The sequence below is a fragment of the Eriocheir sinensis genome, chromosome 11 (assembly GCF_024679095.1).
Source record: "Eriocheir sinensis breed Jianghai 21 chromosome 11, ASM2467909v1, whole genome shotgun sequence".
Taxonomy (NCBI): Eukaryota; Metazoa; Arthropoda; class Malacostraca; order Decapoda; family Varunidae; genus Eriocheir; species Eriocheir sinensis.
Window position 1 is genome coordinate 15,881,954 of NC_066519.1, and position 26,570 is coordinate 15,908,523.

At 41.9% G+C, this 26,570-nt stretch overlaps 1 protein-coding gene and 1 long non-coding RNA gene across 2 annotated transcripts; one reads left to right on the forward strand and one right to left on the reverse strand.

Annotated features, from left to right (window-relative positions):
• Positions 1-9,461: 9,461 nt before the first annotated feature.
• On the forward strand, positions 9,462-18,097 carry LOC126997145 (probable glutamate receptor). The gene is made up of 13 exons (XM_050858197.1): positions 9,462-9,503; positions 11,296-11,402; positions 11,586-11,713; positions 11,877-11,987; positions 12,653-12,879; positions 14,401-14,523; positions 14,770-14,860; positions 15,114-15,420; positions 15,593-15,813; positions 16,436-16,616; positions 17,128-17,227; positions 17,558-17,687; positions 17,842-18,097. Coding segments are annotated over exons 1-13 (1,863 nt in total). The 5' UTR covers positions 9,462-9,501; the 3' UTR covers positions 17,977-18,097.
• A 625-nt stretch (positions 18,098-18,722) lies between these two features.
• LOC126997195 (uncharacterized) lies at positions 18,723-21,846 on the reverse strand. Its single transcript, XR_007751941.1, has 4 exons — positions 21,509-21,846; positions 21,095-21,360; positions 20,319-20,774; positions 18,723-20,058 (listed from the first exon to the last, which is right to left on the reverse strand). It is a non-coding gene; the product is annotated as an uncharacterized LOC126997195 (long non-coding RNA).
• Between the last annotated feature and the right edge of the window lie 4,724 nt (positions 21,847-26,570).

The following is a 26,570-nucleotide window of genomic DNA, read 5'->3' on the forward strand; positions in this document are numbered from 1 at the left end:
TAAACGAAAGACTGTAGACTGAACATTTGAATCAAAAGTTTAAGCACAATGTTATACGTATTTGTAATGGCTCTGGATTTCGTTGGGCGTGTATTACACTCAGGATGGATAAGTATGGTTGTGACCTTCTGAGTCAAGTATTAAGGTCGGGCATATGACGAAAGGAAATGCCAATACAAAAATTCGAACACTGCAGCACCGCTTGCCACTATCTAACAGAAGCACGAAGCAAGAAACTGCCTTAAATCCTGACTGCCTAACTCAAAGGATGGCGAAAGAGCTGCTCACCATGCTTGACACCTGTGGCAATGACTCATGTGGGCTGCATGACGACGCCAGAAAAACAAGATGATAAATAAAATAACCTCACCCACCTCGCCACGTAGTCACGCATCACAAATTTAAGAGCAAAGCTTAAATCTGCGGTTAATACCCCTCACTACAGTTGCAAGTGATCTACAATGAAAAAATGTTGGGAGTTTTTAGTCCAATCAAGAAAGAAAATGATATCAGTCAGCAATATTCCCGTCACTCTGGCAACACTCCATCGCCAGCCCTTACAGCCTTGCACGTACTGACACTCTTGCAAAACGTTGAAACAGGCAATGGTTTGGATATTTCAAGAGGGGTAACATAGAATATGAAACTGTACATGCACAAACGTTGAAACAGGCAATGGTTTGGATATTTCAAGAGGGATAACATAGATTATGAAACTGTACATGCACAAACGTTGAAACAGGCAATGGTTTGGATATTTCAAGAGGGATAACATAGATTATGAAACTGTACATGCACAAACGTTGAAACAGGCAATGGTTTGGATATTTCAAGAGGGGTAACTTCAGAATATGAAACTGTACATGCAGAAAATTCAAACCTGTCACGATATAACAGTTGTCAGAGCAGGAGAGAAACAAGCACGACTGAATCGCTAAGGCCTGCTAGTGGTTCACGAGTCTGGCGCTGCTTTGACATACCCCGGAAGAGTGACAGCTGTCCATCTCGGTGTACGTGTCTCACACCTGCCGCGCGTCATGTTCGCCCTTCCATAGTATCATATCGACACGCCCATCACGGCCGCGCTTACCATCACGACGTTTCATAAGGGACCAGTGATTTATGGGCTCACCTTGTACACCTGCACCAAAATGGAATATATCTACTGGGACTTAGCAGGGGGGGGGGGGGGAAAGAGAGAGAGAGAGAGAGAGAGAGAGAGAGAGAGAGAGAGAGAGAGAGAGAGAGAGAGAGAGAGAGAGAGAGAGAGAGAGAGAGAGAGAGAGAGAGAGAGAGAGAGAGAGAGAGACTAAATTCAGCATGCAATAATATAATACGTTGTTCATTCTTGCATGTGGCATCGTTTCTAGGGATTTCCTTCTGTACGATGTTTAATGGTAAAAAGTTACTTATAACGAGTTCAAATAATTGTACTGAAAAAAAAAAAAAACTCCTTGTTGTACGCTGAGGGAAACATTTATACAACCAAACAGTGTAGACATTATATATATGCTACTGCTGATGATGATTCCACTATTACTACTACAACCATTATAACCACTACTACTACTACTACTATTGTTACTACTACTTCTGCTACTTATACTATTATTACTACTACTATACTATTACTTCTATTACTACAACTACTACTACTACTACTACTGCTATTTCTACTACTACTACTACTACTGCTATTTCTACTACTACTACTACTACGACTACTACTGCTGCTGCTGCTTTATTTCATCCTCCTCCTTGATGTGCTGCTCATAAACACCTGCACAAACCCATGAAAGGAAACTAGGTGGGTGTAATATATGAGCGGAATTCATCGGACGAGACCCAATTAACATATCAAGTGAAGGGAATATATAAAAAAAACATACCCCGGACCCCGTGAAGCCGTTCTTTCATGTTTCTTATCAAACTCACACGTCAAACAGCACGGAGTCTGAAAGGTTTAGAGCCAAAGCTTGTCTCCGTGATCGCCGTCCATTTAACCGTATCGCTTTTCACTGGAAGTTCTATCGGACAAACTGTACAGCGGTGGTGGCGCGTTTGGGTTCGTCTTCATGTGGTAATCAGGAGAGGAGACGCCACAAAACCAGACTCGACCTTCCTCAAGCTGTCGCCATTAAGTCCGCCGGTTACTGAACGTGTTGGGTTGCTGCCTGCTGATGATGACAATGACAGTGGACCGGAAGATCTTACATAACACTACTACTTCCCCTACTATCGCTACTATTGCTGCTACTCCTCCTCCCCCTCTCCTCCTCCTCCTCCTCCTACTACTACTACTAATATAACTACTATTTTTTCTTCTACTATAACAATTACCACTAACAAAAATGCTGATGAACAAGACGAAAAAAAACGACCTTAGAGTAAAAAATGCACCTTTAAGATACAGCTAAAAAATAAGAAAATAAAGCGAATATCGAACTTAAATACCATCGATATTTAATGAGGCGATAATAGGCATATAACTATACAGCTTGCACGTGAGAGATGGTAAGTTTGGCTGCTGCTTGTTACATTCATATTTCTTTGCCATTAAACTCTTATTGTACGTGAGAAAGGAGTTAAATTGTCACGCTTATGTAATCAGAAGTTAAAGCGTGATGATGGTGATGACGATGACGTAATAATGATAGTGATGACGACTTAATGATGATGAAGTTGATTTTTTTTTCCACATTCAGAAAAATATATTGAATGTTTTGTTCTTATTTTCGTTATTTTTTTCTTCAGCAAAATACAAATCATGAATAGCTATATCCTCCTACAAAGAGTCCCTCCCCTCCCCCGCCACCACAAAACAATCAGGAAAATGTTGGATAATTTAGAAGGTAATTCAACGACAAAAAATAAAACCATTGAACAATTACTGAATGAGTGAGAATTGGATATGTTAAATAATCTTGAAGCTCGTTCACTTGTTTAATGGCTGCTGTTAACAACGTAAAAATGTAGAAGAGATAAACATGGAAGACAAGGACAAGAAAGAAATATATTGTTTTATGCGTAACAAAAATCACACTACAACAAAAAAAAGTTACGTGTATTTCTATATCTCTTCCCACTCATTATTATCACTTTTTATTCTGATTATTATTATTACTATTTTTTGTTTAAGTATAAGAAGCAGCTTATGCGAAAAAAAAATCCCGCTAAGCGCTGCTCCTGTGAAAAGAGGGCAGATGGAGTAGCCAGGTGCGAGTATGGAGCAACGGACGTAAGCCACTCCTTGTTAGGTATATATGGGAAGCGAAGGAGGGAGGGGGGGTGCTGTAGCCCTAACAAGACTCCCGTGTCCTCCCTCTCCATTTCCCTATTGTCTTATCAGGACCAGAGAGGAGGACAGCATGCTCTCTAAGGACTTTTTTTTTTTTTACTTCCCACAGGATACCACATACATGCGACACACACCATTCCCTAAAAAAAAAAAAAAAAAATTCTGATTCTTCTACTTATTATTACTGTTGTTTTATTATTTTTGCCATCAGTAGTTATAGTAGTAGTAGTAGTAATATTACTGAAATCATAAAAAATATTATGACATTGTGTTGCTTTGTTTACTTGAGTCGAGAGAAGGAGAGTTAGGGGAGAGAGGGAAAGAAGAGGAGAAGAACGAGGACGAGAAGGAGGAGGAGGAGGAGGAGGAGGAGGAGGAGGAGGAGGAGGAGAAAGAGGAGGAAGAGGAGGAGGAGAGGGGCTCGAACCCAGCCCGTCCTCTCCGGCAAGTGACATCGGGCGTCATTACCGCGGCACTTCTCACAACTTTGCCAGGAGAGTGACAGAGGCCCTCGTTAGCCCGGCCGGCCGCCTCCCCGCTGGGCCCAAACTTCCTCCTTCCCGCCGCCGGCCTGTCACGCGGCCCTCAATTACAGTCCCTCCTTGCCGCTATTTTATGCTTTTCTTCTCAGCGGGAGTTTCAAATGAGGTTTACGCTTGACTAAAAAGGTGATCGCCGATTGATTTCATTGTAAACGCTGATAAAGAAATGAATGTTCGTATAAACACATTAGTTTGCTTATTGATCTCTCTTATGTCATGTGTATGAATGTATGTATGTTTGTATGTATGTATGTATAAGCATAAGCAGGAAATGTGTCAAAGAAGAAAATGTATAAAATTACCAATAGTGGATAAAAATAGAAAAGAAAACGACAACAAAAATTATAAGTACTACCACCTCTACTATTTATGATTTAGCAATATATTTTATGCTTCTTTTGACAGCATTTTAAAATATTTGATTAAAAAGAATGTTAATATTTATGTTCTTATTCGTGTGTCTTGTTGCTGTCCAGATATTGACCTTTTGTTGTGGAATGGCAGTAAATTTCATGTCAAGTAGTTTAATAACCTTGGAGAAACAGTTCATGGCAATTCATTTCAGCTACTTGTAATGATTCCTACGTAGCAAGCAGTCACAATTAAGGTAGAAATCTGTAGGGAACTTCTGCTGAAACGTCATACAGTTCTGACTCGGCTAAGGCTTTTTAAAAGAATATTTAGATAGCATAACAATCTGATAAGAAGTAACATCTATTCCACGAAAATGAGGGGTCCATGGACGTGTTCTGCCACGTTTCGGAGTGGGCACGGCGTCAACCACAGACCACAGCGCTGTGTGTGTCGACTTATACGAAGAGGATCTGGATGTAGCCATTTCATGTATAATACTGGGTACAAAAACATAAGGAGAGACACTAACCTTGTATATATTAAGGGTACAAAGGGTCATATTCTTAAACCTTCCGACGCCCAAGCACATACGTTTAACAAGGCTTGTGTGGGGTTTGGGGGCATTTCCAGGGGTAATTTTAGGACCCTGGTGGTAGTCTGACCCTTCCTCTGTACCGTGAACGTAAACAAACACCCATGGAGACGCGTTTGACCTCTTATTTTGCCTTTAGAAATGATGAATGCAAGAGATGGAAACGTCTTACAATACCGACCTAAGTGTTACCATTAACCTGCTTTGGATTTTAGACAATGATTATTTTTTACCTTAAATATATATATCTAAACTTATTTCATTTATAAGTACTTATTTCCTTCATAAATTATTTATTCTATTTGCTGTCCCCAGCGCGGGTGTCACGTCTTCTAGGGCTGGGGTAGTCTGCCTCAGCCAGTGAGTGGCCAGCTCGACATTATATTTTTGTGTGTGCCGTGATGCATGTCTTATGATGTACGACTCATTGCTTGGCCATGCTGCTCACCGGTTGTCCTTTTTAATTAACTGATATTGCTAAAGTTAGGTTTACTGATGGACATCTGGTCAGCTGGTCGATTGTCTTTAGTCACTCGGCGATGGTTGCAAGAGATCAGATGGATAAGCCAGGAATCGAACCGGTTCCGTGGAATCACCGAGAGGGCTAAGCACTAGGCCACCGTCTCATATATTTGTGTGAACATATAAAAACAGACATATCCATATATCCGTCTATCTATCTATCTAACTAATATGGGCTTGGTTCAAACTGTCCAGCCCGGAACCCAGGATTCGTTGTTTGACATTTTTATTATTTAACATAATTATTATTATTATTATTATTATTATTATTATTATTATTATTATTATTATCATCATCATCATTTTTATTACTTCAATAAATGCATTGTTAAAGCAATCAATATTTTATTATTATTATTATTATTATTATTATTATTATTATTATTATTATTATTATTACAATTATTATTTTTCATAAAATATTGATTATTCAAAGTAATTAATATATATTAATTACATTACAATGATAATAATTGTTATCATAATAATAATAATGAATAAAATAATGATAACAATAATAATACTGATAATAATAATAATAATAATAATAATAATAATAATAATAATAATAATAATAATAATAATAATAATAATAATAATGACAACAACAATAATAATATTGCTACCATCAACAATAATGATAATAATAATTATTACTCCTTTTATCAATATTGTTATTATTATCATTACTATAATTATTATTACTACGATTTTTTTATCTTTATTATTATCATCATTATTATTAACTTTATTTGCATTGTTGATGCAATTACTTATTTTATTATTGATCTTCTTCTTCTTCTTCTTCTTCTTATTATTATTATTGTTATTGTTATTGTTATTATTATTAATAATAAATTAGTTATTTAAACGAATGAATATTCATTAATTATATAATAATAATAAGTATCATCATAATCATAATGAACATAATAATAATAATAATAATAATAATAATAATAATAATAATAATAATAATAATAATAATAATAATAATAATAATAATAAAATAAAAGTAATAATAACAGTAATAATAATAGTAATAATAATAATAATAATAATAATAATAATAATAATAATAATAGTAATAATAATAAATTATTAAAATAATATCAATATTACTTTTATCATTATCATTATTATCATTATCTTTATTATTAACGCTATTTGCATTGTTAATGCTATTGCTTATATTATTATTATTATTATTATCATTACTAATATTAGTTCTACTTATAACTTTTATTATTAGAATTACTATGACCAGTATTATTGTCATTTTTATTTCAATTATCAGTATAAATACTATAATGAATTTTTCATATATATTTTATTTATTATGATTGGTAATATTAATATTATTATTATATTTATATTTTTTATTTAGTTTTAATATCATTTAATAATTTCTATTACTTAATTTTAATTTAACATTAATATTTATATAATAATGGATTTTTCATTATTACATTAATATTTTTTTATTGATAATAATTATAAAATGATTATCTTCACAATAACCATTATAAATAATTTTATTGTAAATTAAAGAACTATTTTGATAGTTATTTTATCATATATATATATATATATATATATATATATATATATATATATATATATATATATATATATATATATATATATATATATATATATATATATATATATATATATATATACTGTAAAACTATGAATAATTCTCAGAATAGTAATAGTAAAGTTATTCTACCGAATGATCCAGCTTCCTCGCAGGACTGGCTCGTGGTCACGGAGCACTCGGCCGCGGAGAGAAAGGAACACTCTCCCACAATCTTTGTACTGGCTCGTGGTCACGGAGCACTCGGCCGCGGAGAGAAAGGAACACTCTCCCACAATCTTTGTACTGGCTCGTGGTCACGGAGCACTCGGCCGCGGAGAGAAAGGAACACTCTCCCACAATCTTTGTACTGGCTCGTGGTCACGGAGCACTCGGCCGCGGAGAAAGGAACACTCCCACAATCTTTGTACTGGCTCGTGGTCACGGAGCACTCGGCCGCGGAGAGAAAGGAACACTCTCCCACAATCTTTGTACTGGCTCGTGGTCACGGAGCACTCGGTCGCGGAGAGAAAGGAACACTCTCCCACACAGTCTTTGTACTGGCTCGTGGTCACGGAGCACTTGGCCGCGGAGAGAAAGGAACACTCTCCCACACAGTCTTTGTACTGGCTCGTGGTCACGTAGCACTTGGCCGCGGAGAGAAAGGAACACTCTCCCACACAGTCTTTGTACTGGCTCGTGGTCACGGAGCACTCGGCCGCGGAGAGAAAGGAACACTCTCCCACACAGTCTTTGTACTGGCTCGTGGTCACGGAGCACTCGGCCGCGGAGAGAAAGGAACACTCTCCCACACAGTCTTTGTACTGGCTCGTGGTCACGGAGCACTCGGCCGCGGAGAGAAAGGAACACTCTCCCACACAGTCTTTGTACTGGCTCGTGGTCACGGAGCACTCGGCCGCGGAGAGAAAGGAACACTCTCCCACACAGTCTTTGTACTGGCTCGTGGTCACGGAGCACTCGGCCGCGGAGAGAAAGGAACACTCTCCCACACAGTCTTTGTACTGGCTCGTGGTCACGGAGCACTCGGCCGCGGAGAGAAAGGAACACTCTCCCACACAGTCTTTGTTCGAATAATAAGCTTGAGTAGCGGTATCATTTGAGATCGAGATTTTTATAAACCTTGCTACTTTTGTTCGGCGATGTCGCTTAATTAACCCGGTAACAGCGACGAGCCAAATTTGTGGCTTTACCGTGTACCAGCGATGGGCCAAATTTTTACCATGATATAAACCCCCCAAAGAGATGATGCATAAACTGATCACAAATGCATTGGTACTATATATTATGAAATGGTTTGTGTGAGTGATGATTTTTTCTGATTAATTCGCTTAGAGGGGCCTTTAAGATACATGTTCCCCGCAGCTACCGGGTTAAATTCGAAAACTTTTGTCGCTCGATCGACTTTCTTCAGTTTAAAGCTTCCTCAACGTCTTCTTGATCTTCTCTGAGGATCGACTGGTTGGAAGTGTGATACAAACTCAGATGGACAGCGGTGGTGTTACCGGTCCGTTCAGATAATTGCGCTTCGGCTCTGTGTCATGAAGCAATAGCTAGTTAGATACTCAAGTTATTTATGTGATAATAGCTCTTTGAAGGCAATTATTACTCAAAATATCTATTTGCCTCTACAAGTAACGATTATTCTCCATGTCTCACAGTAAATAAACGAATCTAGGAATTAAAGGGACCCTAAACTCTAAATTCGAGTTCGGCACCGCCATGAACTCCTGTGAAGCGGGTCCGAAACACTACAACGCACCACGACAATCCTTCTGGCGACTGCCTCACAACTCACCTGCACGGGACCATTCGGCAATGAAGAGCTCTCCGTGAATTCAATAATCTTGTAATAATCATACACACACACACACACACACACACACACACACACACACACACACACACTATATAGTTTTAAATAGATTTGTGTGAATATAAATTTATATCCATTATTATTATTATCATTATCTTAATCATTTTTATTATGGTCAGGAGGCAGTCGTACTCCTGTCCATTTACTTTGAATTCAAGTATATCAATCGAGCTGCCTAAAACGGTTGTGACTAAACGTTCGTTAATCCTTGATATGCTTTCAGACGTCCATTGTTTATTTTGTTTTCATATTAACAATGAGTACTTAAAATTAGGCACATTATTTAATAGCTGTTCTTTATTGGCTCCGAAAACATCCCCACAAACGTTAAATCAAAGACTGTCAGGCGTGGGTGCACTATTGGGCCGGACATTCACATCAGTTACCGCTGCTCAATGCCTCGTCTTGCGACAGCTCCAATGTATTTTCTAGCCGGTAGTACTTTTAAGGACAAATCAATCGTCCAATTCCAAACAATCAGTAAACTTTTGTATTGATTCTGTCGCCAAAACCAATCAACGTAGCGTCAGAACCCACCAATAGAAAAGACTATACGATTGCTCTCTATCCAATCAAAAGGACAAACTTATCCCCTCGCTGGAGTGGACCAATCAGAAAAATATTCCAAGGAAATAAAACTGCCCACCGTCCCTTCTGAAGGACACTCTCCGCCTGCAAGGACAAGTCAGCACTTCCCCTCACGTCTTGCCAGGACAGAAAATGTGAGTAAACTATTGTATCACATTGCTTGTGCTTATTAGTATTTTTCCTATTTCAGCAAATATGCCATGCAAAAGTTAAGGGGTAAGTTGAAGTAGATAATTACAACCTACTGAACTGAGTCTGGCGCCAAACTCCCCGTGCTTGCGTTATTAATTCCTCATTGCCTGAACACCGACATGTAAATCTATTGTAAAACATGTGGTCTGAGGCCGAGAAAGTGAACACTACTCTTATGTAATGTTCTCGGTAAGGTTTTCTCTGGGTGGACGAGTTGTCGACACCCAGCACCCTTGGCTTTACCAGTCACCAGTGGCACAGAATGTGGACGAGGACGTGAGTTTTATGAAATAAAAACTACATAAGATATTTGGAAGTGCAATGCTTTAATCATTTATGTTTTCTAATGAATATCTGATGGGAAATACTTTTATCGTGTAGCATTTCAACAGCATCAATCAATTAATCAATCAATATATACTTACATAAAAAAATCGATAAAAACGTAAAGTTAGAAAAACTCTTAAAGTACTTTTTCCTTTCCTATCCGAGTCCTAAGCACCAGCAGCTTTTCCGGGCATGGCTGGACTGAGTCATAGTAGCCGAGCTGTGTCTAACAACCATTTCCCGGGCCATTCCTCGGCGTGGTGCAGCGGCTAAGACGCGCCTCCTCCTACAGGCAGCGGGCGGAGTGGCGGCGGCGCGTGCGTCCCACGGGGGCGTGGGAGCGTGTCGGCTTCGTGTGGATGTGGGTGAGCGGCATGTCCCTCCGCGCCATAGCTCGCCGCACCGGTGCCAGCGTCACCACCGTCTACCGCTGGATACGGCGGTGGCAGCGTGAAGGACACGTTTTCACCAGGACCCGGGGGTGCAAGCCGCGCGGGTGGAACACTCAAGCCACCACTCATTATGGACATGCATGGCAGGCCATGGGCAGCGGTTTTTACTCTCTTAGTCAGTCCCACGTGCCCCTCAACACACAACCAGACACGGACATAACAGTGCCAAGGGTCCCGGTGGCATTGCCGGCTCAGCACAGCTCTGTCTCCTCTGTCAGCGCCTGTCACGACCCGCTGAGCCACGAGGGCTTGGGCTGCCTGGACGGTCTGGCGGCCCCGCTGGCCCTCAGGCCCATGGCCAGGACACACCTCCCTCAGTCACCACTAATGCTGCCTGAGCTCATTGCCATGAAGGACACCCACAAATTCTCGTTGGCGTCTTTCATCAGTTACTTACAGTATCATGAGAGCATCCATCAGCTGCAGGCAACAGTTGGTTACAATAATAATGAGTTTGGTCAAAGAGTTCCACCTTACGGGGATGAAGTCAAATGTCGGGAGCAAATTGAGTAAAATAAAACATTTTTTGACATTTTGCGCATTATATATCCCTTGCATAATATGAAGACCCAAAGTATATAATTGTCTAATAACTTCAGCTTACGACCTAAAGACAGGGACGTTCAATATTGGAGAAAGGAATGATGAACAGTGCACGCGACTTGATATTCTGTACGCTAGCACGAAGTGATGATGTATTGTAAATAGTTTGTAAACACTTGCCCAGAATGTTGTGCTGCAGCAGCCTCTCTTTGTCTGTGCATTACAAAGTTTCGCTGAAATAAAGTAGCATAAAAAATATCTATTTTCTTATAAAACATCTACATTTTCTAACATGTAATCTTGATACCCTATATAGTGCATTACACTGTAGAGACTCAAGTAGACGAATCCGTATTTCATGTATAGAGAACAACGTTTGATGTAATCCTAGTAATATTATTTTTCATTTCAGGTTCGTGGCGGCACAACTGCTTCCACCGTCTTTGATTTTGCTTCTTGCCGGCACCACGCTCTCGGCAGATGGCTACGTGCCCCTCCCGAGCCTCCAGCCCCTCCATGGTTCTTATACTCCTTGTGGTTATTAATCCATGCTTTTCCTACTCTTAAACTTGAAGACTTCTCCTCCACTTCTGTTACTTCATCTCAAAACACATACTTCTTACATATACTCTCTTTTTGTGGGTAATTCTTTTGATCTTTTTACTGATGGAAAGTAGACTATATTTGTTTTTCTTTTTTTAGATGATAACGCAGAGGTGGAGATTCTTTACCTCGAGGCGGTCAAGTCAGTCCTTGCTACACAGAATGACCTTCGTTGCTCAATCCTCATCTTCTCGGAGGCCGCAGGTGCTCTCACGACGGCAATGAATGTGTGTTGCGTGAAGGGTATTCGCCTTCCTTACAACCAAAGATAATCATTGAGATGGATAATTTAATGTTACACGACACGCACTCATTCCTAGACTACAGACTTGAATTATTGACTTTCTTGTGTGAGGCTGATGGTTTTCTATCCCCATCGTTTCTTTTCAGGGGTTCAGGAGTCTTCACGTCCCTTTGGGGTTGAGTGTGTTCCAGGTGGGGATGGACGACACAAACGGCACGCAAACACACCTGTCGGAAATGGTGAATGAGGCGCTACAGGTGTGTGGCTCTCCTTACCTGTTGGCCCTGTCGACTCACACGCACCTTTGCCCACGATGTCATGCGATACACTTTAATTCTAACCTCCCGAAATTGACCTCTCTTTTGGCCACCTCTTTTGATTTTTTTTTGTAGGAGCAGCGAGTAGCGGGATTTTTTATTATTGTTTCCTTTTTTTGTGCCCTTGAGCTGTTTCCTTTGTTGTAGAAAAAAAAAAATACAACGTATCAGATGGGTGCGTAACGGTGATGGACTCCTTTCCTATTATGAATGTTGATTGCTGTTATGTCACGGCTTTGGAGCTAGAAGTAAAATGTATTCTTGTATCATTGCAAGCTCTTCTTTATAGCAGAGATTAGTCAGTTCTTTCAGCTTCCCTTTTATATACACATCACGGTGCTGTGACTGTAATGTATGTAGATTATCGTTTCCAGATTACCGTACTCAGCATATTGTGTTTGCTGATTTCTGCCCCCAAATTGTCGTGCCCAAACAGATAGCGATATTACTTTATAGTTGCTGTCAAAATCGTTAATTACTAATATCTTTTTGCAATAGTTATGGGTCAGAAACCGAAAAATACAATATGCTGAGTACGGTAATGTGGTAACGCTGGTGTAGATGTCTGCCGTGTGTGTGTTAGGGAGATCTGTTTTTCCTGGCAGCTCCGGCGAGAGTCATGGTGTGCGACGGTCGTGCTGGTGAGTGACGACCTGGCCTTCCTCGCTGCCTTCGCAGAGTCGTCCCTCAGTGAGGAGCTTGTTGTGCCCTCCTCGCATCTCCTTGCACTCACCCGCCTCCCCCTGCGCCTCTTACAGGAGAACAAGAGCGTACACACAGCATTCTCGACCATGAACGCCGTTTTGGGCATCCTCAGCGAGGAAAGGAAAAGGCAATAATGAAACGCAATAATGGACTGCATGTGTGTGTGTTTGTGTGTGTGTGTGTGTGTGTGTGTGTGTGTGTGTGTGTGTGTGTGTGTGTGTGTGTGTGTGTGTGTGTGTGTGTGTGTGTGTGTGTGTGTGTGTGTGTGTGTGTGTGTGTGTGTGTGCTGCTCTCTCTGGATCTGGATCTGGATCTGGATAATAATGCGCAGGGCAGCTATCAGGTGCATAACACGCATATTTGTGTTGGCTGTTGGGGGGACGGGGGAGCCGAGTGTGCAGGGAAGGGAAGTAAATCAAGTGTAATTGTTAGTGTTGGTGTGTTGTGGTGACAAGTGAGTGTGTATTTGTTTTCTGAATGAGTCTATTGTACCGCTGTCTGAAATCTGTTGAGGGAGGCTGTTCCTATCACGTATGGTGCGTGGAAAGTATGAGTGCTTGTATGCGTCAGTGTTAGTGTGATATGTTTGGTACTTATGGATGTGTATGTTACGAGTACGTTGACTGTTTGCGTTGTGTAAGTATGTATGTGGATCAATGTCAATGTGAGTGTTTGCGATCTTGTACATAAGTGTCTGTGTGCTTGTCTACGTATTTGAAGAGGTTCTATGTTTATCTGTTGTTTGATCCGTGTTGTGATGCCAGGCGTTCGAGTGTAATTGTTTGTAGTGAACCTAGCCGCCTTGGTGTTGATTTGTTCTAGCCTATCAATGTTTCTGTGGGTGTAAGGATCCCACACCGTGGAGCAGTATTCCAGTGTTGGTCTCACAACTGTGTCATACGCTATGTGTTTAATGTCAGGTGTGCTGTTATGTAGATTCCTCCTCAGGAACCCCAGTGTTCTGTTGGCTGTGGCACTGATGTGGTCTATGTGAGTGCTGAAGTTCAAGTTAGTTGAGAGGTGGATACCAAGATACTTGTGTGTGTACACTGATTCAAGGTCTGAATTATGGAAAGTGTAAGTGTGATGGATGGGATTGTGAGCTCTGGTGAATCTTAACAATTTACAGTTGTCTGGTTGGAAATGCATCTGCCATCTCTAGATATTTTTATTTGTATAAGCTGCAACCAAAATTTTGCGGAAGCAGTTCATCCATCGATTACTCTGTTGGGAAAGCTGAACTTTCTTGCATCTCTGTAACCTTTGTTGTGTGTACTAATTAATACTCTGGCAGGTTCACTTTGTACTACCTGGAGCCTTACAGCAGCCCAGACGACAAACCAACACCCTTAGCCAGATGGGGCTCCCACGAGGGACTGATCTACACTTCGCGGCTGCCGCTTTTCTTTGACAAATACAAAAGGCAAGTCTCGGGGATGTTTTGCAAGCTCCTGTCTTTGATGATTAACCGTGACATGATATGCATGCACTGTAAACGATGCAATCAAAAGTACACTCAGGGAGCAAAATCTGATCTACATATCAAATTTTTAGTAGCCATGCACCTTAAATTAAGGGAAGGGAAAGGCATATTTGACAAATTAGTCTGAATGCAAAAAAAAAAGAAGTTTTCGACTACTCGCGACAGGTTCAGGCGGCGGCCCACCCTCGCCATTGCCACCGAGGCTTTTCACGCCAAAGAGGTACAAAACAAAGGCTCGGCGAGAAAAGACTACACGACCGATTACCTTGCGGAGGGATTAAACTTCAAGTAGGTGATAGACGTGCATCGAGTGTGTCCTCCGCTACATGTGAGCGTGAGAGTAGTGGGCATTGTGGCCGCAGCAGAAGTAAAAGTATCATCACTACCAATACGAAAATATAAACAAAAGTTGCATATCAGTTGAAGCTGACACAAAGAGAGCTACTAAAACGTACAGTAAAAGTAGAGCTCAGTATCATGCACCTTTTCTTTTCCTTTCGTTACTGTCCTTCACCTGAACCTAATTACTCCCAGGTATCGGTACAACCACATTCCCGACGGCACCTTCGGGTCCAGGCAGGATGACGGGTCGTGGTCCGGCCTGATCGGCGCCGTGGCCAGGAAGGTGAGGAGACAAACGGTGCAAGACTTTTAATTCTAATATTTCTCTTCTCCATGCTAGTTAGCATTCTGGGATTAAACAAAATCTTTAAAACATGAAAATTTAGAGAAATATAGTCTTTAATTCACCAATCTTTACTGTTAGCTCGTTAATGCTTTCGGATTTTAAAAATGTATTCGAAACTAATTAGAATAAATAATCTTCAGAAACACCAATTACATGAATTCTAGTGTCTAAATGGTTGACTTGCTTCCAGGAGGCGGACTTTTCTCTTGGCCCTTTTTCTCTGTCTCCGAGTCGCGCCGAGGTAGTTGACTTCACCTCACTGGTCCTCGTCCAGTACTACCTCATTTTAGGGGGCCGAGGGCCGCCTACAGTTGACCCCTGGGGATTCATCTTCCCTTTAGGTTACTTCGTGTGGGCTTCAATCATTACGGCCCTCGTGCTGCTGCCCTTCGTCATGCTGTTCATGTCAGCCTGCGCCGCAACATCAGTTTTTAGCCCCGGGCGGTACACCTGGGCCGGGAGCTTTTTTGAGATGATCCGAGTGTTACTGCAACAAGGTAAGCCTTTTCCACATGTTTGTCAGCAATGCATGGTGGACTAATAATCTATAATACGATATGATTATCGAGGGCATTTGTTCCAAGGATTAGCTCGTATGACAAGACGTCCATTTAGGCTGCGTGACTGATACAAATGGCAGGGGAGTTATACACCGATAAATGGTGGCAGATAACTGGATACCGAGCGATGCGTGGTGGTGGCGGCGGCTGGCGGTGGGCGGCTGGATGCTCGCGTCTCTAGTCCTGGTTAAGAGCTACGCCGGTAACCTCATGTCGGTCCTGGCGGTGCGGTACACTCAGCAGCCTTACCAGAGTCTCCAGGACGTAGTACGGGACCCCTCCGTCACCATGATCTGGCAGACCAACACCAGCAACGTCCAGTTCATCAGGGTAAGATTAGCACGAGGAACACGATGGCGATACTTTGTTTTATAGTTCTCGACCTTCCTTTGTTATTGCCGTGTCTGAATCAGCAGAAGCATCATTTAAAAGTTATGATAAGGGTTTTACGCAGTGCTCATATATATAGCTCCCATCAATAGGGCATCACTGTCAGCCATTTTTTTTTATCTTGTCCCTCGTTTTTATATCCCAGCCAGCGGAAACTGAGATCTACCGCACGGTAGCCGAGGCATAAAAGTCTAGAAATCTAACTCTTGGACGTACTTTTGTAATTTTCATTTAACCCGGTAGCAGCGAAGGGCCAAATTTGTGGCTTTATCGTGTACCAGCGAAGGGCCAAATTTGTGGCCTTACCGTGTACCAGCAACGGGCCAAATTCTTGCCATGATATAAACCCCCGCAAAAAGATGATGCATAAACTGATCACAAATGCGTTGGTATGTATTATGAAATGAGTGGCGTGAGTGGTGATTTTTTTCTCATTAATTCGCTTAGAGGGGCCTTTAAGAAACATGATCCCCGCAGCTTCCGGGTTAGTCATGTATCATTAATCACTAATCATGCATCATTTCTTGGTTTCTTATCCTCCCTGTGTACATCCATTCCTCAGTCAGCAAAAACAGGGATCTACAGCAAGGTGGGCGAGGCCGAGAGGTCTGGACGCACCAAGTTCGAGCCGCTGATCAACATTTACCAGAGCATGGACACACTGGTGCGGCGGAGAGACCACGTGCTCATCGACATGGAGCTGCTCATCATGGTCATGGTCGGACTGGACTTTACTTTCCATGGTAACGTTGGTAAAGGATTTTTTTTCATATGCATAAAATCGGCAGCACTACAGAGAAGTATTCCCCCGCGCCGCCATAATGCTCTTTAGAGGGGCTATTACACTGATTAAATTTTCCGTGGATTTTCAGTCTTCAGTCAAACCACGATTCCCGCTAGCGTGGTTCTCATTTGTTTCTTGTTATTGCTGCTGATGATGGTGAGTAATACCGTCGTCCTTCGGTGAAATCTACCGTAGCTTTGGAAGATTGTGGACACGTCAGAAAACCACGGAAATATGAGAACCACGCCAGAGGAAATCATGGTTTGACTGAAGATCCACGGAAAATTTGACCAGTGTAATAGCCTCTTAAGTCCTCCAATGCCCACAAGACTGTCGACTAATGGAGCTAGACCCTAAAGGAGAAAACTTTGCAGACGATTTTATTGCATCTAAGACTCCCTGGTAAATTGTGTACTTTTTATCACAAGTTACATTTTTAAAATAGATAACGCTGTGCCGTCACTTCACAGGTCGCTGTGATTTTTACAAGTCAAGAGAAAGGTTCCTGCCAGTCATGCTGTCAATGATCGGACAGAAGAACAGTCCTTTGGTCCCGGCGCTGAGCAGAAGGTGAGTTATGTTTTTTATGTATACTTGAACTCTTTCAAGAGGAAGGTATCAGGACACCTCTCCTCCCGTAATTGACCCCCCTTTCGGCCACCTCTTCGGATTCTTTACAGGAGCAGCAAGTAGCGGGCATTTTTTTTATTATTGTTTCCTTTTTTTTGTGCCCTTGTGCTGCCTCCTTTGCTGTAAAAAAAATAGTCACATAGCATAAAGAACATATCCGGCGCTTAACATCTGGAATAAAAATAACGGAAGATCTTTACACATCAGGTTTCTGTCCATAAGTCAACACCAAGGCCACAGACGTTCTAAATAATCAAACTTCTCCTTCAGAATAATGTCCATGACGGAGGCGGGGCTGTACACTCACTTTACCTCTGCAGTCATCGGCAACTCCACCGCCTGTGCCAGCTCGCCCACCAAGATCACCGTCAGCACCACGCTCTCCGTCATCAACCTTTGGGTGAGGCGAAGGAGGAACACCAACTGGATGACTTGTATTTGCCTTTATTGATTTTCATGTTGTAGAGGAGCAAAATAATATGCTACAGATGGGAAGTTAAGGTCCATGAATTCTCTCTCTCTCTCTCTCTCTCTCTCTCTCTCTCTCTCTTCAGGGCATGTTCGTGGTCCTGGTCGCCGGCTACGTGGTCAGTTTCCTTGTTCTCGTCTTGGAGGTTCTCGTCGGCCGCTGCAGAGTCCCAAATGTCCTGATCTGCGACGTCCGCACAGAAACGCCGCCTCTGAACTAACCTGCAGAAAGTTTCCTCGCAGATACATCCCAGATAAAGAGCCTTTGCTTCTATGCGTTGATCATGTGACCCAATACTTATGTACGATATGAACTAACCCTCAATAGAACTGTTAATATTGTGGAGTGTTTATTAACCTGGTAGCAGCAACGGGCCAAATTTGTGGCCTTACCGTGAACAAGCGACGGGCCAGATTTTTCCCATTATATAAATCCCCAAAAATAGATGATGCATAAACTGATCACAAATGCGTTGATATATATTATGAAATGGTTTGCGTGAGTGATGATTTTTTTCTCATTTTTCTCGCTAAGAGGGGCCTTTAAGAAACATGATCCCCGCAGCTACCGGGTTAAATGTCCCAATATCAATACCCAAAAGGAGTATCAGGAAAGGGAATACAGGCCATTTGTATGATGAATTTAAAGACATTGATACTGAGTTGAGTCTTGCACATCTGACACTTCTTTTATGATCCTACTGAATGATCGTATTCATTGTTAAAAATATTCCACGAAGATGAACAACAGAAAAACACCTCCTTTTAGAATGACCAGACCATTCACATCAATGGAATAAATGTTAGTTTGCCAGTAATCCAGTTTGTTCTCTTAGTGCCGACACACGGGTCATTCTTGTCGTGTGCGGCGATATCACACACTCATTATTATGTTCTTGTCATACGTAATTAAAATATCAGTCGGGCAATCAATACTTTTATCCATAATGAAGTTGGATATAATTTTTTTTTTTTTTTTTTGCATATACTGCCATGTCGCTCAGCTGCGACAATTCGGAGGCACCCTAAAAAAAATCAAAATAATGAATATTGGCGCTCTGACATTTTTTTTACCTCTATTGCGAACAGGTAAATTAGTGCTTGGACAAACATTGCTTTCACATCTGATTCACCACATGGTTTTCTTGCTCATGAGCCAGTCGTAGAGAAATGCTGCAACATGAATTTTGACACAAGAAAGTCTTAGAACGTTTTATTCAGTGCAGTGCCTTTACCATTATAGATTAAAGCTTCAGCAGCACTAGCACTCCATTCTTGTAGTGTCTTCGTCATCACTGTTGCCATTTAATCTTGAAAAAAAAAAATGAGGGAAGTGTAAGTGATCATTTCTGCCGTGAACACAAAGAAGAAAGCCATGATCATCATCATCATCACCAATAACAATAGTGGTTCCTACAAGTGCATCAGTGCCAGGGCGTCCACCAGCCCGGGGTGTAACAATTCTTAACAAGTAAACTGTTGCGCATGTCTGGCGCAGCATCAAACTGGCTTCGTCAGAACACCCGTTTAATGAGCAGCAATATTTTGGATACAATTTTGGCCCCTTGGTTCTTTTCATTTTACAGCAAATACGTTTAACTTAAGGTTGCTGAATACTGGGTAGGTCAACTGCATTGCAACGCTTAAATATACATATAAAACTCACAGAAAATATTCCTGCAAATGAGGCCGCACGATCAAAGTAAATATTTACCGGTCAATAGAATTTACTAAATTCTGCAAGCTGGCTTTTTTTCTGATCAGCACAAAAGGTAATATACGGCAAGACTGCTCCCCTTCATTAACATATGTGTTATTGGAAAGGTTTGTCTGGATCTACATCAAGACGCCTCTCCTGAAAGTGCCCCTCACTTCTGGCCACCTGCTCTGTTTTCTTTGCAGGAGCAGCACATAGCGGGCTTTTTCTCTGGTTTTGCGTTTGCCCTTGAGTTGTTTCCTTTACTGTAAAAAAAATAAGTTTCCAGCAGTCGGATTGTAGCAGGTAGTTCTTAAGTCAACAGTTTCAATTCAAAGTGTCATCATTAACTTCACACGGCAGAACACAGGGAGTAATAGAAAACAGTGACTTCCACGGTGAACACGACAGCCGCAGTGCCGAGCCCCAGCAGCAGAATAAAGATGGGCCCCTGCATATGTACCAGGCTGAGGGCACGCACCAACCCGCCGACTACTTCCGAACTTTCCGCTTGGTCTGCCTCCTCCTGCAGCCGCCTTTGCTTCCTGCGAGTTTCCCTTTCGATCATGTCCAGGAAGTCTTTTCTCCACTCTTCGTACAGTCCAGCCTGCAAAGGTGGAAGGATCTTAGTAACAGGTAATGCAAACCAGATATGACACACCTAGTTTTCCTCTCGAATTTTCCACCATTAGTAAAAACAGAAACACACAAGGCCGTCACTGCACAAAAAAACATGATCACCCCCTATATATTCGTACATGGTTGCCTAGTATATATAAATTTCTGTCACTGATAAGGAGGCATACTACCAATGCCATCTCTAAAACGTTACGTTTAATCACTGGCAAATGATCATCACCATCTCACCTCCAGCACCGCCACCATGATAGCATCCACTTGCCGCTTGTAAGGCGCGTCGTGGGGCAGCGGCCAGGCCGTGAGCGTGCGGGACACACTCTCACGTCCAATGTAAATTTTGGCGCCTCCGTCCGCTTGCAAGAAGTGTCGTGCTATTAGCGTCGCCATGTAGCTCATCCACCCCACGTGAGCCTCTCTGGAGGTTGCGAAGCGAAGAATTGTTCTGATATTTTTTTTTGTCATCACCATCACCAATTCACCATGTTTAGCAAGAATGTTTGCTGGTATAGTTAATTAGATAGTTTATTTTGTGTGTGTGTCAGTTACCTGTGGTCCACAGATCGTTCCATTGCTTCTAAAGCGTTGTTGATAATGAACATCTTTTCCCCCATTTCTCGGAATACGGAGTAGGTCGAGTTCCTAAAGTTTTCAATGAATACTTGTCCATAGGAAGGCATCGATATTCTGGAACAGGAGTTCATACTTCAGTAACCTAAAGAAGTTGCGAAATAAATTGTTTTTAAGTCTTGGCTTCCAAATAAACAACTGATTGATTGATTGATTGCGGGATGAAATCGTGGCGCCGCAACAACAGCGGTCATATGGCGCCGAACGCTATAGATAAGTATTAAAATCACTGAGTATTTCAAAAAGGTTAATGGTGCATGATTCAAATCTTAAAATAACAAAACCGTCCCTCCAATGATTAGCAGCAGACCTACAGGAGATGGAGGACCCCAGCCCCTTAGTTACACTTTCTGCAAACCTGGAAGATGGTTGTTTACCTGTCGAAGCTACGCACCAGGTCCTCGACGGTCTCCGGCCTGGGTGGGTATTTAGGCAGGGTGAGGGCGGCCGTTAGGTTGCCGCGGTACACCGTCCCCAGCACGAGGGCGAAGACCAGCCACGCCGCCACCAGGGCCCGGCTCGCGTGGGACTCAGGGGGTTTGATTGACAGGTCTTGGGCAAGGAGCGTGGCGGCGATCATCTGGGAGGCCATCCCAAAGTTGATTTCCTTCTCAGAATTCAGCCAAGAAGCGAACTTGTTGACCTCAAAAAAACAGTTATTTTTTAGAAGTTTATAATACAAAGCTGATTTATAAACAACTTAATTTTCTCATTTAATACTCATTGCACGTCTATCTACGAGTATTTCTAACAGCTACAACTCCCTTGCTATTACTTATATATAAACCTACGACATAAAAGGAGACAGGAACTAAGAGCAGCACCGCCAAGACAGCAAGCCACACGAAGTCCGACAGAGGGTAGTAGAGAGACTGCCAGCGTGGCCTCAGGGAAGGAGTCGCCGCAGAAAAGGCAAAGGAGCCATACTCATAGCCGTAGGAAAATTCATATATCGCGAGCCGCTGAGCCACGGGGACGTGGTGCATGGGAGACATGAAGGACCGCCTCTCCGCCACCAGCCGTCCCACCTGCCAGATGGCCCGTTGAAAAGTAACAAGATATTAACTTTTTGTAATGGGGTCAAGAGAAGCATTACAAGATGAAAGTGATCTACACAATCTACTCCATAACCAAGCGAGTTCCTGTTATAAAAAAAAAACAACACTCCATAACCAAGCGAGTTCCTGTTATAAAAAAAAAACACTCCATAACCAAGCGAGTTCCTGTTATAAAAAAAAAAAACTCCATAACCAAGCGAGTTCCTGTTATAAAAAAAAAACTCCATAACCAAGCGAGTTCCTGTTATAAAAAAAAAACTCCATAACCAAGCGAGTTCCTGTTATAAAAAAAAAAAACTCCATAACCAAGCGAGTTCCTGTTATAAAAAAAAAAAACTCCATAACCAAGCGAGTTCCTGTTATAAAAAAAAAACACTCCATAACCAAGCGAGTTCCTGTTATAAAAAAAAAACACTCCATAACCAAGCGAGTTCCTGTTATAAAAAAAAAACACTCCATAACCAAGCGAGTTCCTGTTATAAAAAAAAAACACTCCATAACCAAGCGAGTTCCTGTTATAAAAAAAAACACTCCATAACCAAGCGAGTTCCTGTTATAAAAAAAAAACACTCCATAACCAAGCGAGTTCCTGTTATAAAAAAAAAGTAATAACTTCAAGGAACACGACGTTAATTTATTTCAGCCACAGAAACCATACTGGGAAAACACTTTTGACCCGTGTGCAGTTCTAAGCCTTACATCGTCCCACGTTTGTGAGGGCAGAACATTTATCTTGAAGTTGAGTGACTGTGACATGGCGAAGAGGAGCTGGTAGTCCGTGCCCGAGTAAGTCTTCACTGTGCGTCCATCCGCTGTTCGCTCTTCAGTCTCCTCCCAGTACGGGGCGTAAGGAAGCACCGACACGTTCACTGTAGCACCGTGGAAACTTTGGGGAAAAAATATGTAAGCTGTGCTTCTATTTTCTCTTCAGAATAATTTAACTAATGCAACGTGACGATAAAGAAAACATTTGCCTTCCACTTACTTTGAGAATTTCTCCGGGAAAAATGACGAAGACAACTTGTTTACGATTTTGTAGTTTTTGTCTCTCCAGGTGGCGGTCTGCACCACCTGGGCGCCGTGCGGGCTGTACGGCAGGTGGGAGTACATGCTGAATCTGGCATGGGGACGGTAGATATATAGAGATAAGCGTGGCATCATCAACAAAAATTCACACTTAAATTACTCTGATCCATGCACAAAAAAATGACTTTGGTGTTTGACTATTACTTAAATTACTCTGATCGATGCACACACACACACACACACACACACACACACACACACACACACACACACACACACACACACATAAAAAGCTTTGGCGTTTGAATATTAACTTGATTCTCGACTATTTTTTTCATTTTTTTTCCTTCCTCTTCTGTAAATGAGAATCCATTTTTCCAGTGCAAATATATACAGAAACAGTTACATTATAATTTATACAGAATATACAGATACACATTACAACATAGCTCTTATTGGGGACTCGAGCTCTTCATGTTTTTTTCGCTTTAAATATTACTTTATGGATAATTAGATATACCTAGTGCCAGCGTGATCCTGTTGCTGGTTGAGGAGAGCGGCGTTCATCATGGAGAAGGTCCAGTGGGAGGAGAGGAGGCGGTGGACCTGCTGGAGGCTGAGGCGGGTGAGGACGAGGAGCCTTGTAGGCCACACCAGCAAGCGGCGTGCCAGCGACCACTTGGCGAAGGCGGTGAGGAAGGCAGCGTCCTGGCTCGCCACCACCACCGCCGCGCACCAAGACTCACGTCGGACCTTTGCCAGTACAGATGTATGAACGAAAATGCCGAATTATGTTAGTTTAAAGAAATCCAGCCTACCTAAGACGCTGAGTAAGATTAGGGTCACTGCGAAACTGCCCATCACTGAACACTTCGCGAACGTTTGGAAAAATATATAACTCTTGGACGTTAAGCAATATTGTGAAAAGGTTAGGTGGAAAGATTCATGATTTTTTAAAGTTAGAATTCCACCCCCCAAAACTTAACAATAACAGGATAAGCCAACTAGAATCACTAGATCAGAATGGCCTTAAGTGAGTGCTGTGAACGACTATGTTTGAGACTGACTTATTTAGTAATATTTAAGTGGTTAATTTAGTGTGCAAGCATATGATCTAGTGACTTGCGATACCGCCACACATTTTTTTTTTTTACAACAAAGGAGACAGCCCAAGGGCACAAAAAAATAAACAATAATATTTTATTTTTTTTACAACAAAGGAGACAGCTCAAAAATTACTCCTAGAAGTGCATCTGTAATCACAACTCACGACATTACCCACCAACGTGACATGCAGGACAAGCTCAACAGAAATAAACGGTCCACAGAAGACGATTCATGCTTTCTAAACCAAATACGGCAAGAAAAATAAACGTTAAGTTCGCGAATCGTGTGGAGAAAACCAATATTAAGCGCAAAGCCTCTCACCTTCCTGGCACGCTCAATCACACGGGACAGCTGAGTGAGCGCCGCGTAGCCACCATCACCATCAACACCGTCCACTTCCACCTCGTACAGACCAAAGGAACCTCCGTAGTGATCCAGAATCTGACGGTAACGTGATTTAGGTAAACATTCAGAAGAAACCGAAGCGTCAATCCCCCCAGCATAAGACTGATGACAACACACATGTACACAAGGCAGGAATTTACGTTGCTTTACCTCTCGGACGGTTCTTGGGTGGTGGTGTCCCTGAGCAAACAGCAACAGCGAACACTTCCCATTCTCTGGTCGGCCCAGCACCGCCCTCACCGCCTGCCCGACCGCCTCCCCGCCTGTTAGTGACATGCCAACAGGAGGATACATAAACGGCTTTGACTTCATTAATTTTCCCCAATGACTCCAAAAGAGAAGAAAAGTGTACCTTAATAACTGCGTAAAATAATATTCATAAGATTATAACGGTTTGTTCTGTCAGAATATCTATCAAATACATTATCCCAAAGCCGTAATTCGATATAAGAACAGTTTCCTATCACGTATACTTCTAATTCTACTACTACTACTACTATATGTATTTTGGGACTTTGGCGCCTCATGGTTACCTGAGTCAGGTGTTGCCTTAGTGTGAGGGACATTTTGGGATTTTCGTACCTGATTCTTCAGGCGTTACCCGCAGTGGATGAGATACACGCGCCATCAACATCAGACTCATCAGAGCGTACCATGCTTCTCTAGAGATACAAAACCAAATCCTTATTGACATTCTTTCTGCAGTAGATAAAACTAATAAGAGCATCTGCTGCGTAATGACACTCGCCGGTAACTGATGCAGTGAGTCCGCTGCAGGACAGGACTGCCGCAGAAAATGTTGTTTGTACTGGCATGGGTCTGCAAAACCTGCTTGCAGTTTGCTGTCTGACCTGCCAGTGAGAGCCTCCGGTCGTGGGTTGCCTCTTTTATAGGATCAGCAGAGGGAGGTGGGCACCACCCTACACTGCAGGCCACAAGTGCTGCGCCTCCCCTACATGCATCTTTCATGTAGGTTTTCTAGCGTGTTTGATCACTATACGAAACATATTTTTACATGTGTGTGTGTGTGTGTGTGTGTGTGTGTGTGTAGACAATAAACACCTAAAACTGAAATGCACTATTGGCTGACCATTGAACAGTGGTGCACTGGAGATTATCGTCCAAGGAACAGCAAGTCACAGACCATTTCACAAGCTTAACAACCGTAGAGGAAAGATGTATTGAGCTCTCCGATATCTGACAGCTTATGGGACCTAAATAATATCAATGACCTGGTACTTCCGTAAAACAGAACATAGCCTAAGAAATTTTCTGTACAATAAATCATTACTATGGATTGAAAAACATTGAAAACATGACAAGTAAGCAACCCCAACAATACTGAGCCGGCTCGTATCTTCAGCAGGAGCACTAGTCGCCTGTTTGAGACAAGAAGTATTGGTTCAAATATCGAACTAAATCTTGCACATTCTGGAAAAGTCTTGTAGAAGCTAATAAACGCCTCAAAGTTTATCATACTCATTAATAGTGCAACAGATTTTGGTTTTACACAAGTTTCGTTGAGCTTAAAGCCATTAATCACAAATAATTGAAAACTACATGAGCCAAAGAACCAAAGCGTCCCAAAACAAATTGTAACATCAACGGTCTCCATGATTTGCAAGCAGCGTGTCCTTATGGATTCGAGGGACGGACGAGAAATGCGCCATAAAGCATGAAATAAAACTGTCATTTTCTTTTGCCCATAAATATTTCGTGGTAAATCTGTCCCCATGAAACTGAAGGATGTGTTCGAGGGGCCAAGCAGCTACTTCACGTGTCGGCACATTATTCACGGCGCCATTCACCACACTTCTTGCATAAATATCTTGGAACATGCGAGCAACAACATTTTACAGTGCAGGCAAAGTTGGAGGATGAATTTTCTTTAACTTGCTCCATTTATTATTAAAAAAAAGTCGTTTCTAGATTCATAACCTCAGAAAAATATACATATGCAATTATGCATATTCTACATAGTGAAAGGCTTCTACAATTACTTTGAATAGTAAGCCTGCGAGCCAGGGCAAGGGTCTTAACATGTTATATTCCTGATTCTTTTTCAATTAATACAGCATTTGATTCTTCATTGCCCGTCCAATTGATGTAATGCCACGATAGCGTAAATGGAGACTGCGTAGAAAGAAAATCATGAGAAACAGTCTCCGCTCCCCCCCCCTAAACCCCCCCCCCCCCCCCACACACACACACAAATCCACACCCACACATTTTTATCCGATGTATTATTTTCTCCGTA

Coding starts and splice junctions, on each gene's coding strand:
- LOC126997145 (XM_050858197.1), top strand. Junction 11,988..12,652: donor TGGTGAATGAGGCGCTACAG/GTGTGTGGCTCT, acceptor TTTTCCTGGCAG/CTCCGGCGAGAGTCATGGTG. Junction 14,524..14,769: donor GCGGAGGGATTAAACTTCAA/GTAGGTGATAGA, acceptor AATTACTCCCAG/GTATCGGTACAACCACATTC.